Here is a 14,647-nt window from a genome sequence, read left to right on the forward strand (position 1 = left end):
AGTCAATCCTAAAAGAAATCTACCCTGAATATTCATTGGAAGGACTGATGCTGAAGCTGAAGCTCCAATACTTCAGACACCTGATGCGAAGAGCCGACTAATTGGAAAAGACCCTGATGCTGGGAAAGATTGAGGGCAAGAGAAGAGGGTGATGGAGGATGAGGTGGTGCGATGGCATCATCGACTCAGTGGACATGAGTTTGAGCAAACTCTGGGAGATAGTGAAGGACAGGGAAGCCTAGAGTGCTGCAGTTTATGGGGTCACAAAGACACACAACTTAGTGACTGAACAACAGTAACAACAATAAGATAAAAAGTTGTAAAAATATATTGCAGAAGTTTCTCCATGACAACTGAGAAGTGTTACAAGATAGAAGCTTATCAGGGCTTGCAGAGTCTGGGTCAGTGGGTGAAGTCAGGGAGGATTTTCCTGAGGAAGTGATAACAGATCTGACAAATGAGTAGAAGTTAAGCAGGTAGAGACAGACAGGAGGAAAGAGTTCTAAGTGGAGGAAACAGTATATGTATAGGCCCTGCAGCAAGGTGAAGCTGCTTTCTGGAGACTGGACAGAGGTGGGTGCAGCTGGAGGGAAAAGGTGCCAGAAGAAGCGAGAGAGGTAGGGGAAGAGCAGATCACAGGGCCTGTGGTTCACGTTTGAGTCTCCCTGACCAGCAAGTCCAACTTTTAAAGTTATGGTCCACTTAAATATTTTTCCTTAAGAGGGTCATAGCACTGTAATTTCACTTCCAAGAGGTGTAAGCATGTCAGAGGTTCTGCTCTCCCCACTGCCCAGGCTTTTTTTTTAACCTTTAATCTTAGACCAGGGAATTGCTTGAGGGGATCCTATGTGAGTTTGAGTTAGGCACTGTGTCTGGATGCTGTCTGCTAATAACAAATCTTGTGACTCCTTAGAGTGTTGCCTGTCAGTTTCATTCCTGGGGTCACAGTGGCTTATAAATCACTCATGTCACTTGTGTTGACTTGGGAGCCAACTCTTGATGCTTCAGTTTCTGATGGACAGCTTCCACTGCCACCCCCATGCAGGACTCATCTTGCTTAGCAATCTCAATCTGTGTTCTATAGCCATCTCAACCCTCTCATTAGTCTTTCTTTCTGTCAATGGGCTTGTTGAAGATCCAAATTCAGCTTTTCCTTAAAATGGTTCTGTGTAACATTCCCCTCAAAGCCCCAACCATAGTCCATCTCAGTCATGTTAAGATGAATCACGTTCTTGGAGACAAGAAATGCAGTGGAAAATGATTCTGAAGGTTCTGGGGATCAGAAATCCTCCTATAGCCTCTGTATCCTCCCAAATATCTCTGTTCCAACGACCAGGTCCCAGTTTTTGCCAAGGAAGCACATGGCAGCAGAAAATTCACTACACATTGCTGAAATTGGAAAGGCCAATTTGGGTCCTAACAGTGATCTCAGAGTGCTGGCTGCAACCAGAAACTGCTCTGTACCAGTCATATGGTGGCCTGAGTCTCGTTATCTGGTAACTTACTTCCCTAATCTGAGTTTGCATATCATTCTATTCTGCACTCAAACCTTACTGCCAGGGTTGGCTACCCACCATCTGCAGACTGTTCAGTGCTACAAGGAGCAGAAATTCTTGCATTCATTTTTCCAAAGGTTCTTTTGCAACCCAGAGTCTATTAGTTTCATGGGGTTTGCAATTGCTCGTAAAGTTGCATGCAAAATTTACTATGTATATAGGTGAGTTGTATGGAAGGGGGATCCATGGCCTTCATTAGCTTCAACAATGTGTATGACCCCTCCAAAAGTTATAAACCACTGTCATATTTGCATTTTATTGTTCTATATTCTATAGTAAGGCTTCTATATATGCCATAAAGCCTTACCTGCTCTAGGCTCATGGTCTGGGTCCCCAAAGAGCAAAGATTTTATTATTGGCATATATTAATAGCTTTCTTACATCTTGATAGGATGGTCCTCCCTACCTCCTCTTCCTTCATGATGCCATAGCTACTTCACATCTCCAAGAGGTTGTTCTTGACATCTGACCATTGCTAAATGAATGAAGGCGCATAGCAGGGTAAGAACTCTGCCATCTCCAGCTGGGATTCCTGTTATTTAGGCCATGGACCCAATCATCAAATGGAAGGCAAGGCTGAAAAGTGATGTTACCTAGAAATACTCATTATTCTGTAGATTTATGCTTTGCATACTTTCCGTACAATAATATAGTTCGCTATAAAATGTTTTTAAGAAGTGGTGCTTCCATTAGAGTGAAACAGATCATTAAACGTTTTCCTCACAAGAAGTTTCTTTAGTTATAAAGTCAACACATTATTGTTAAAAATGTAACAACACAGGTAAGAAAAAGAAACAACATAGGACTCCCCTGGTGGCCTAGTGGTTTAAGAATCCAACTTGCAATGCAGGGAACATAGGTTCGATCCCGGGTCCAGGAACTGAGATCCCATGTGCCACAGGGCAACTAAACCCATGTGCCACAACTTCTGAAGCCCATGGGCCAGTGCTCTGCAACAAGGGAAGCCACCATAGATGAGAAGCCTGCACACAACAACTAGAGAGTGGCTCCCGCTTGCCACAACTAGAGAAAGCCCATGCATGCAGCAATGAAGACCCAGAGCAGCCAAAAATAAATAAATATACACCCCGAAAACTCACCCAAAAACAAAACCACCACCAACAAAAACCTATAAAATTTCACTCATAATTGAACCCACTTGGAGAAAATTCCTGTAACATTTTATAGGGTTGGCCACAAAGTTTGTTCAGGTTTTTCTATAACATCTTCAGAAAAATGGGAATGAATTATTTTGCACATATCCTTCAAAACTATTTGACTATATGCATACATGCTTTTTAAAAAAGAACCAAAATGGCATCAGGTTTCACATTCTAGTTTTAACAGATATATAATAAAACTCATTTATTGTACAACTGAATAAAATTTGACATATATACACACCTGGGAAACCATCCTCACAGTCAAAATAATGAACATATTATCCATCACTTCTGAAAGTTTCCTTATGCCCATGCTCACCTCTCTTACCTTCAAGGAACCTGATTTTCTTTCTGTCCCTACAGGTTAGGTTGCTTTTTTTTTTTTTTAATGAATAGAATGATACAATTTGCCAGCAGCCAATGCAGGGAATACAAATTCGATCCCTGGTCCCGTAAGATCTCACATACTGTGGACCAGCTAAGCCTGTGCTCCACAACTACTGAAGCCCGTGCACTCCAGAGCCTGTGCTACACAAGTCACCAAAATAAGCCCAAGTGCCTCACACAAAAGAGCAGCCCCTGCTCACCACAACTAGAGAAAGCCTGCGAAGTAATGAAGACCCAGCACAGCCAAAAATAAAGATTCATCCACATTATTGTGTGGATTGACAGTTTGTTCCTATTTATCACTGAATTGTACTCCAGGGCTTGGATACACCACAGCTTATCCATTCACTTGTTGATGGACATTTGGGTTGTTTCCCTTTTGCTACTATAAATACAGTTACCATAAACATGTGGCTACAAGTCTTGTCTTTTTTTGCCTGTGCTGTACAGCTTGCAGGATCCTACTCCTCAACCAGGGGTTGAACCTGTGCCTCTGGCAGTGAAAGCATGGAGTCCTAACCACTAGACTGCTAGGAAGTTCCTTTTACAAGTCTTTTTATAGGTAGAAAATCCCTTTCCTTTCAGGTAAATATCTTGAGATAGAATAGTTGGATTATATGGTAGGTGTGTCGAACTTTTTTAAGAAACTACCAAACTGTTTGCCAAAGTGGTTGTACCATGTCTGTCCACAGTATATGGGAGTTCCAGTTCCTCTACATCCTTGATGAGTATGCTCAGTCTTAAAAGTTTTAGTCATTCTAATGGGTATACAGTAGTACCATGTATGGTTTTAATTTTAATATCCCTAAATATTAATGATGTTGGGACATCTCTTCAATGCTTATTCACTATCCGTGTATATTTTTTTTGGTGAAGAATGCATTCATATTCTTTGCCCATTAAAAAAAGTTGTTTCCTAATTGTTCAGCTTTAAGAGTTCTTTATGTACTCTGAATGTAAGTATCTCATTAAACACAAGCTTCTCAAATATCTTCACCCAGATGGTGACTTTTCCTCCTATACTCTTAACAGCACCTTTTGAAGAATAAAGATTTCAATTTTGATGGAGTTCACTTTAGTAATTTCTTCTTTTATGGGTTGTGCTTTTGGTATTATATCTAAGAAAGATCTTAGCCCAAGGGTCATAACATTTTTCTCTCCTGTATTTTCTTCTAAGAATTTTTAAGTTTTACATTTACGTTTAGATCTAAGATACATTTTAAGTTGATTTTTTTCTATGTGATGTAAAGTATGGATTCAAGTTTGTTTGTTTGTTTGTTTGTTTTGGTGGAGGGGATCACAAAGATTTCCAATTCTTGCACACAACTTCCTTGAAAAGGTGATCCTTTTTCTACTACCTTGCCTTTTCTTCTGAACCTTTGTCAAAAATAAGTTGCCCACATATGTGTAGAGTTATTTCTGGACTCTCTATTCTTTCCACTGAACTATTTGTCAATTTTGGTGCCAACACCATGCAGTTGTTTTTTGGTTTGTTTTTGGGCACACTGCATGGCATGTGGGATCTTAGTTCCTTGACCAGGAATTGAACGTATGCCCCCTGCATTGGAAGCACAGAGTCATAACCACTGGATCACCAGGGAAGTCCCAACACCATGCAGTTTGGATTACAGTAGCTCTGCTATAATTTTTAAAATCAAACAGTGTTAGCTCTTCAACCTTGCTCTTTTTCAAGAAATATTTTGGCAATTCTAAATTTCTTTGCCTTTCCATGTGAATTTAAAAATCAGTTGGCTAAGTTATAAAAAATTAAAATACCTTGCTGAATTTGATGACAATTGACAGCTTAACTATAGTGTGTCTTATGAGCTATGAATGAGGTATATCTCCCCATTTTTTTTGCTGTTAAGTCACTAAGTCATGTCCAACTCTTTGAGACCCCATGGAGCACGCCAAGACCCCCTGTCCTTCATCATCTCCCTGAGTTTGCTCAAACTCATCTCCATTGAGTCAATGATGCCATTCAACTATCTCATCCTCTGTCGCCCTCTTCTCTTGCCCTCAATCTCTCCCAGCATCAGGGTCTTTTGCAAAGAGTCAGCTCTTCTCATCAGGTGGCCGAAGCACTGGAGCTTCAGTTTCAGCATCAGTCCTTCCAACGAATATTCAGGACTGATTTCCTTTAGGATAGACCGGTTTGATGTCCTTCCTGTCCAAGGGACCCTTTAAGAGTCTTCTCCAGCACCAGTTTGAAAGCATCAATTCTTCAGCACTCAGCCTTCTTTATGGTCCCAACTCTCACATCCGCACATGACTACTAGAAAAACCATAGCTTTGACTATATGGATCTTTGTCGGCAAAGTGATGTCTCTGCTTTTGAATATGCTGTCTAGGTTTGTCATAGCTTTTCTTCCAAGGAGCAAGTGTCTTTTAGTTTTGTGGCTGCAGTCACCATCCGCAATGATTTTGGAGCCCAAGAAAATAAAATCCGTCACTGTTTCCACTTTTTCCCCATCTATTTGCCATGAAGTAATGGGACTGAATGGGCTTAATTTCCTTTAGCAGTATTTTATAGATCTTGGTGTACATATGTTTCGCATCTTTCATCAGAATTAACCCAGACTATTGCATGTTTTTGGTGCTTTTGTAAGTGCAGTTTCTAATTGTTCCCAGTCACAAATTTTCAAATAATAAACCAACCCTCTATTCCTGGGATAAACCCCACTTGGTCATGATGTACTATTCTTTTAATATATTGCTGAATTTGATTTGCTAAAAATTTAGCATTTTTACATCTATGTTCATGAAGAATTTTGTTCTGTAGCTTTATTTTCTTGCAATGTCTTTGCCTAGCTTTGGTTCACATAGTGTTTTAAACCAGATTTTAAAAACTGATAAATCACAAGTATATCATAGGCATTTTAATGTTGTATTTTGCAGCGTTTGGGGGGCATCACAGCATTTTATTTTGGATGAATCATAGTTTAACCTAATGTTGGATATTTGTTTCCAACTCTTTACTGTTATAAACAATGCATTCAGGGACTTCTCTGGTGGTCCAGTGGTTAAGAGTAAGCCTGCTAATGCAGGGGATATGGGTTCAATCCCTGGTCCAGGAAGATTCCACATGCCATGGGGCAACTAAAGCCATGTGCCACAAATACTGAGCCTGCACTCTGGAAAGCGTGAGCTGCAACTGCTGAGTCTGCATGCCACAACTACAGAAGCCCATGTGCCTTTAGAGCCTGTGCTCTGCAATGAGAGAAGCCACTACAATGAGAGGCCTGCACACCACAACTAGAGAAAGCCTGTGTACAACAACCAACAAAGACTCGGTGCTGTTAAAAATAAAATAATAAAATTAAAATTAAAATAATTTTTAAAAAATGCATACATTTTTGAAAACATAAAAGATTCTTAAGATAAACCCCTGGAAGTGAAATTAGTGGGTCAGAGGGCTATGCATTTTAAGACATATATTGTAAAACTTCCCTCCAGAAGTCATAAAAATGTGTTCTGCCATCTTCAGAATATAAGATTGTCTGTTTTTCCAACCCCTTACCAAAAGTAAGTATTATTTTTAAAAGGTCAGTAGTCCTTGTACATGATGAAATCCTTTCTGTCACACAAACTGCTCAGTCTCTTTAGCCTAAATCAGCTCTAAGTGGTCTTAAGGTATGTGAGAAGGTAGGATGGGTTGGGGAGGGAGAGGGGGCAGAGAGAGAGAGGAAGATGAAAAGAAAGAGAGAGCTGATATCCTTCTAAGTAGGAAAGTCATTTGTAATGAAAGATTGCTAAGAAATGTTTTTATCCCTTTAATTTACTTTTGGGATCCCATATCTCCAGGGCAACAGGGTAACTTGCTGTTGGAAAGCCCTTCAATTTTCACACATGTGGTTAAAGGATAAGTCCATTTATTTTTTTTTTTTTCTTTTAGAATGTCAGAGTTGGAAGAGCCCTTAATAGCCAATCAGTCTAATCCTTCATTTCAAAGAATGTGAAAATGAGATGGAGAGGGGGAGAAACTTGCTCAAGATCCCACAGGAAGTCAGTGGCAGAGCCAATGGCTAGACAAAATTACTACTAAGTTCTATTTTTGTTCTGTGACTCTTCACTTAGAACCATATCTAGAAACCATAGAAACTCGTCTTCACCCAACATACTTTTCTAAACCTGATACTTCAAGGGCAGGATAGAGAGAATAACTGCTTTCGCATTTATATTTATGCTTGGTCTATTTCAAGGATGTGGGCAAATGGCATCCTTTTTCCCATTAAATGAAGCAGATAACACGAGTGGTTGAATGTGGTTTTGGTTCACAGGTACAAAAGGCCTCCAGAGAAATCCAAAAACCAGAAAAGACATAGCCTGAAAGGTACCAGTACTGACTTGTATCATCTACATTTCTCTTGTAAAGATAAAGAAGCCACTAATTAATATAGAGATGCTGGGGTTTGATGAATGTATATAACATCCACAACAGAAGTCAAACTGGGAATGGGAATATGGGAGAACTATCAGAATAAAAATAGATAATTATGCATAGACACCTGTGGAGTTGGCTATGGAATGGTTGATGGGTTGGGTCAATTCATAGAGGGCTTGGTATGTTCCAAATACACACCCCAAAAGGCCCAGGATGCTGATCATGATGTCCTTCACAATGGTGGTACAGTTCATGTCTTCAGGGTAAAAGGTGATGAGCTCCAGGAAGGGAGGGATGATGAGAGCCAGGGCACTGCTGCTCACGGAGCCCACCAGGGAGATGACCAGGTCCAGGCGGGGGATGAGGATGGCTGAGACACCTGAGGGGGTAGAAGAGGTTTAGAATCATGGAATGTTCCTTCAGGAAGGGAGCCCAGAAACAAACCATTTGTTTGGAGCCTTACAATTCCCAGACACCTGAGACACTGTCTGGAGAGGTGGGAAAGGAACTCATTGTGAACTTGAGCAGCAGATCAAGCACTGTGGCTCTGGACTTCCACATCTGTTTTAACACCAATATACATGTTCTCCTTTCATGCTTTATCTATTGAGTTTTTCCACGTATAATATTTATTGATAAGGATTCTCTATCACCCATCTGTAATGATCTTCTCATTGCAGAGTTGGGGAAGTCTAGAACTCTAGAGGGAATGGGTCATGTCCAAGGTCACATACAGCTGAGATGAGAATCCAATGATATGCCCAACATAAGGCCCTTTCTACCCTACTAGGCTGCCGCTAATGTATGTGAAAGAACTTGGCACACTGTAAGTGTTTGATAAATGCTTGACCCATACTCAGACACCGCATCTACAGTCAAGTTGTACTGATTGACACAATACAGTCACTGTCTAGATGCAAGGATGGATAAGCAATAAGAGATGGCTATGCTGCTGTCAGGATCTCAACCACTGGTTTTCCTACTCTTAGAAGGAACCTGATAATAAAGGAAGACATAGAACATGCAGACAGCATTAGGTGGCTCACTCACTTTCTTTTTTCTTCCCATTAACACTCTTAGATTTCTGTATTTTATAAATACAATGAACATGTATCATGGATTTTCGGGGGGGTGTCCAATTTTGATAATATTTGAATGAACAAATATATATATTAATAATTTATGCAATTTAACTTTACACAGCCATATGATTTTCCTATGAATAAATTAAGAAAAACCTCTTATGGAAAGCACTCAGACTAGCTTACTGGCTCTTGAAGAAAACAACACCTCTTTTTGAAGCTGCTATAGCACATCTAACCAAAGAATGAGACAGACTCATAGACTCTTACAGTTGAGAATCCATCACCTCTCTGATGGGATGATCCTCATCCACAGCGCCACTTCATTAGACATTTAATAAATTACTTACTGAAGGAGGAACAGAGAAAAGTCAGTGTCTGTTCTTTAGAAGAGCTCATGCAGATAGCGCAGAGAGAAGACATGCTCACAGAAAGCTATTATGCAATGTGGAGTGAAGGAGTGCTCCAGAAGGGTCAGATCTGGTCATGCTAACCCATTGCTCAGGGCCCTTCCATGGCTCCCCACTGCCTGATCACCTTAGCACAAGGTCCCTTAAGACTTGGATCTGCTTTGTGTCTTATCCTCCCCTATGCTTTCAGTTCTCTAAAGAAGCCATATGTAAGCACTGGCCTCCAATCTTTGCATACCCTGCTCCCTATATGTGGTACATTCTCTACTCCTCCCTGACTCTTAATTATCTTTAGGTCTTAATATTACGCCAGTGGTTCAGGCTAAGTTATAGGACCTTCTCAGGTGCTCTTAGATCAGCCTCCTCTTACAGTCTTAACTATCATCTGGTACATCACTGTGTGCCATCTTCACGTTCACCACAATGTGCTATAATTATTTCCCTGCATATATTTCCCACTCATATTCTAAGCAGGAACCATGTCTTTTCCATGATTCATTATTGTATCCCTAGCACCTAGGACAATGTCAGGCACATAGTAGGTAATTATGATTGCTGAATGAGTGAAGGATAACTGAACTGGCAGATGAGTAAGCGAGGAAGAAGAGGTCTTTCAGTGCGGAACAGAAGCAGCACATGTCACTGAAAGTCAGCTGTCTCCAGTGATGTTCGGTCCCTGATACCAAGTGGCCTGAACTACTCAGTGCTCCTCTTCAGTAGACACCTTTCCTCCTGGGAATGACCTCAACACAATACACTTACAGGTTCCTGATGTCTTGGTACAGATTGGGAATCTTGTGGAACACCTTTAAGCCAAGCAGCTGTGCTGTTTCTGCTTCTAGAACTCCAGTTACAGGGAGCATCGCATCTGGCAGTGTACTATTCTGTTGGTCTGCTCCAAGCCTTACTTTCTTCTGACCATGAACTGAGACAGGATTCCCTCAACTGTAAACACACAGTCCTGGACACTTTAAGATGAAATTTACTCTCTCTCTTGCACAATAATCCTACAGTTGATACAGATACAGAATTTACCCAAACTTTTGTTTCTCCAGGCAAAACCTCCCTAATTCTTTCCTTCATTCCTCACAGGCCACCATTTTAAATTTTCTTAGAGAAAGCATTTCCCAGCCCTATTCACAATGTTTCCCAAACTTCTACAATGGCACCTGATATAAAATGAATGAGGAAATGAATGAATGAATAGAAGGAAGAAAGGGAGGGATGGGGGAAGGGAGGAGAAAATGACTTCCAAGAATTTAACAAATCAGCCCTTTGAGGTTCTTCCTATAGTTAAACACCACCTTCAGAGGACCTCACATTAATTTTTGATAGGAAGGAATATGGCACAGTGGAAACACACAGATTTTGGTGCCACACAACCTGCATCCAAATCTCAACTCTGTCACTTAGCAGCTATATGATGTGAGCATGGTACTTCATTTCCTGGGTCACAGTTCTTTCAGCTGGTAATATTACATAGTTAGGCTGTCCTGAGTATTACATAATCTCAGTGTTGTACCTGACATATAGGAGGCATATAGGAATGAATAAATGACACTTCTTTCTCCCACAAACTAGCTAATGTATTCTATGTGTAGATAGTAGAGATTACTGTAACATTTACTCTGTGACAGTTCTGTTAATCTATTTTTCAGCTGGAAACTTGAGGCTCAGGGAGGTAAAATATGTTGCTTGGCTGGTGGCCGAGCCAGCAATAGTGGGGTAGCGGTCAGTGTGGCTTCAAGCCACAGCTTTGGGCAGAGAGCCCTTTCGTCCTACTCACAGGTCAGACAGACCAAGGCTGTGCGGACAGACAGGTCTGCAAACAGCACCCAGCTCTCTGACACCTGGGAGATCACGAAGGGGATGATGATCTCAGCTGGGACGTGGAACTGGAGGGCATAGGTGAAGAAGATGCCGATGGAGTACATCAGCTTGACTGACTGGTACAACCTGTAGAGAGAGAGGGACACCACATGAAATTAGATGTGGCTCCAGGGCAGGGCCATGCAGGGTTTGCTCACTGCTTGGAAGCTGGGACTTGTTAAGTTATATCACTACCTAACTTCCACTGACTCAGCCTGACTTGCCATTAGAGCCACTTGGGAAGTTTATTAAAAGTGCACATTCTTGGAGATTCTCATTTAATAGGCTTGTAGCTCAGGAATCTGTGCCTTTTTTTTTCCTTCTTCTTTTTTTTAAAGGTATAGCTGCATAGAGTAAAGTTCACAGTACAAAGATCACATTCCCTCCCACCTTTGATTCCCAGTCTCCAGTTCCTCCCTCCACAGGCAACTCCTCTGACAATTTTCTTGAAGCCCCTCCAGAAATACCATAGACACAAATTTATACAGAATGTAGGTACACATACAGAAGCATCCTTTACATACCACTGATTTGTTTTTGTTCATTAAATATTTCTTAGATATTGTTCCCCTTCAGTATACGTAGATCTGGTTCTTCTATTTAATAGCTGCTGATATTCCAATTGCATGGATATACTATAATTTGTTTAATTTTAAAGAAATTTTTATTGGAGTATAGTTGATTTACAATGGTTTTAGTTTCAGGTATATAGTAAAGTGGATCAGGTATATATGTATATATATATATATACACATATCCCCTCTTTCGTTTTAGATTCTTTTCCCATATAGGTCATTGCAGAGTACTGAATTGAGTTCTCTGTGCTATAAAGCACAGTTATATATTTTTATAAGTTTTAACTGCTCCCCAATTAATAGACATTTAGCTTATTCCTAGTCTTCTGTCAATAAACAATGCAGCAAAGAATATGCTTGTACAAATACCTATGCACATACAGCATACAACCCCAGATGTAAAAATGCTGGGTAAAAGTATATGTGATTTAACATTTTGACAGCTCTCATAAAAGGGAACCCTCACACACTGTTGTAAATTAGTGCAGCTACTGTGGAAAGCAGTATACCAGTTCCTTAAAAAACTAAAAGCAGAACTACCATATGACTCAGTAATTCCACTCCTGGATATGTAACTGAAAAAAATTAAAACTCTGATTCAAAAAGATACATGTACTCCTATGTTTGTGTGAAAGTTGCTCAGGTGTGTCCAACTCTTTGCAACCCCATGGACTATACAGGCCAGAATACTGGAGTGGGTAGCCTTTCCCTTCCCAAACTAGGGATGGAACCCAGGTCTCTTGCATTGCTGGAAGATTCTTTACCAGTTGAGCCACAAGGGAAACCCCTACGTTTATCACAGCATTATTTACAACTGCCAAGATATGGAAGCACCAGATGAAAAAATAAAGAAGACGTGGTATATGCATATAATGGAATGCTGTGCTGTGCTTAGCTGCTCAGTTGTGTCTGACTCTTTGTGACCCCATGGACTGTAGCCTGTCAGGCACCTCTGTCCATGGGATTCTCCAGGCAAGATTACTGGAGTGGGTTGCCATGCTCTCCTCCAGTGGATCTTCCCAAAATAGGTGTTGAATCCACGTCTCCTGCACCGCAGGTGGATCTAAGCCACCAGGGAAGCCCAACAATACTGGAGTGGGAAGCCTGTCTGTTCTCCAGGCGATCTTCTGACCCAGGAATCCATCCAGGGCCTCCTGCATTGCAGGTGGATTCTTTACTAGCTGAGCTACCAGGGAAGCCCATAATGGAATGCTACTCAGCCATAAAGAAGAATGAAATTTTGCCATTTGCAACAGTGTGGATGGACTTAGAGGGTATTATGCTAAAGTGAAATAAGTTAGACAGATAAAGACAAATACTGTATAGCATCACTTATATGTGGAATCTAAAAAACAAACTAGTGAATATAACAAAAAAGAAGCACATTCACAGATATAGAGAACCAACTAGTGGTTACCAGTGAGGAAAAGGGTGGAGGGAAGGGCAAGATAAAAGTAGGAAACTAATGGGTACAAACTACTATGTATAAAATAAGTGAGCTACACACTGTTTATAATAGCCAGGACATGGAAGCAACCCAGATGCCCATCAGCAGACGAATGGATGAGGAAGCTGTGGTACATATACACCATGGAATACTACTCAGCCATTAAAAAGAATTCATTTGAATCAGTTCTAATGAGATGGATGAAACTGGAGCCCATTATACAGAGCGAAGTAAGCCAGAAAGATAAAGACCATTACAGTATACTAACACATATATATGGACTTTAGAAAGATGGTAACGATAACCCTATATGCAAAACAGAAAAAGAGACTCAGATGTATGGAACAGACTTGTGGACTCTGGGAGAAGGCGAGGGTGGGATGTTTCAGGAGAACAGCATTGAAACATGTATATTATCTAGGGTGAAACAGATCACCAGCCTAGGTTGGGTGCATGAGACAAGTGCTCGGGCCTGGTGCACTGGGAAGACCCAGAGGGATCGGGTGGAGAGGGAGGTGGGAGGGGGGACTGGGATGGGGAGTACATGTAAATCCATGGCTAATTCATATCAATGTATAACAAAAACTACTGTAATGATGTAAAGTAATTAGCCTCCAACTAATAAAAAATTTAAAAAAAAAAATAAGTGAGCTACAGAATATATGGTACAACACAGGGAATATAGCCAATATTATATAATAACTATAAATGGAACATAACATTTATTAATAAAAATTGTGACTATGTTATACACTGGAAACTTATGTAACATTGTACATCAACTATACCTCAATAAAAAGAAATAAAAAGTAAAATTTTGATAGCTCTTGACATATTGCCCATTTGTTGTCTGAGCACAGTGGAGTGCGTGCTACCCTCCATCCTTGGAAAAACACAGTGTGTGAACACATGCTGGTTTGTGCCATTGTATTTTGTAAAACTGACATTTCTATTATTAGGAGAGAGATAGAGCAGATTTCAAATATATAAACTGCCATTTTTGTTTTAATTTGCCTGTGAACTATTTGTTCACACCCATTTCTTCTTGGTCTTTTGCTTATTCCTTCTTTAAGGCTCTCCTGGAGAATCTCATCACCAGCCAGGCTCAGAGAAGGTGTGAGGTTGTTATGGCACCTGATGCCCATTTTCTCCAGCTGATATCCCAGAAGGAAAGTGCCCTGCCCAAGGTAGTGGCAACCCAAACTGCCCAGATAAGAACAGCATATTAAGTTGATATCTTACTGGTATAAAATAAGTCACAATTTCAAGGAAATTCCATATTAAATATCTCATCCAGTCACTACCACAACACAGTGAAACAGGTAGGATTGGTGATATTTTTCTCATTTTACAGCTGTGGCTTCATGGGAAATGAACACCCTCCACCCCCCAACCCCCAACATTCTACTGACTTCCAAAAGACCAAGGCTGTGGGGGAGACTTAACAATGATAATAGCTAATACTCAGTGAGCAGGTACTGCATACCAGACATTTTTCTAAGAATTTTATGTATTTGAAGCCAATCTGCCCTCACAGTCACTCCCTAAGAGACAGTGTGGCAGTCATTTGTGCTGCTCAGCTGCTCACCAAATACTTCCGAGTCTTCCAGACATGTGGCAGAATTTCACTTCTGTGTCCTCTGGAGTGAGTCATGGTCACTTGCTTTGACTGATGAAGTATGAACAGAAGAGACAGGTCACTTCTCAGAGAAATTTTAGGGCCTTCATGGTGAAGGGTGTGATTCAATGTGCTCTTTGCCCTGGCAACCAACGA

At 40.7% G+C, this 14,647-nt stretch overlaps 1 protein-coding gene across 4 annotated transcripts in view; it reads right to left on the reverse strand.

Moving 5' to 3' along the window:
• The window catches only part of SLC36A3 (solute carrier family 36 member 3), a 61,653-nt gene that overhangs the window by 15,254 nt on the left and 31,752 nt on the right, over window positions 1-14,647 (reverse strand). For 2 of the 4 annotated variants that reach the window (XM_070465672.1, XM_020898561.2), the window contains exons 9-10: window positions 10,769-10,938; window positions 6,962-7,869 (exon numbers count right to left, since the gene is read on the reverse strand). In XM_070465672.1, coding sequence (XP_070321773.1) covers window positions 7,601-7,869; window positions 10,769-10,938 — 439 coding nt within the window. In that variant the 3' untranslated portion in view covers window positions 6,962-7,600. Of the gene's footprint in view, window positions 1-6,961; window positions 7,870-10,768; window positions 10,939-14,647 lie in introns of those variants that run through there. The other 2 variants (XM_020898564.2, XM_070465671.1) reach the window with 2 other exon arrangements.

Source organism: Odocoileus virginianus, chromosome 3 (genome assembly GCF_023699985.2).
Source record: "Odocoileus virginianus isolate 20LAN1187 ecotype Illinois chromosome 3, Ovbor_1.2, whole genome shotgun sequence".
Lineage (NCBI taxonomy): Eukaryota > Metazoa > Chordata > Mammalia > Artiodactyla > Cervidae > Odocoileus > Odocoileus virginianus.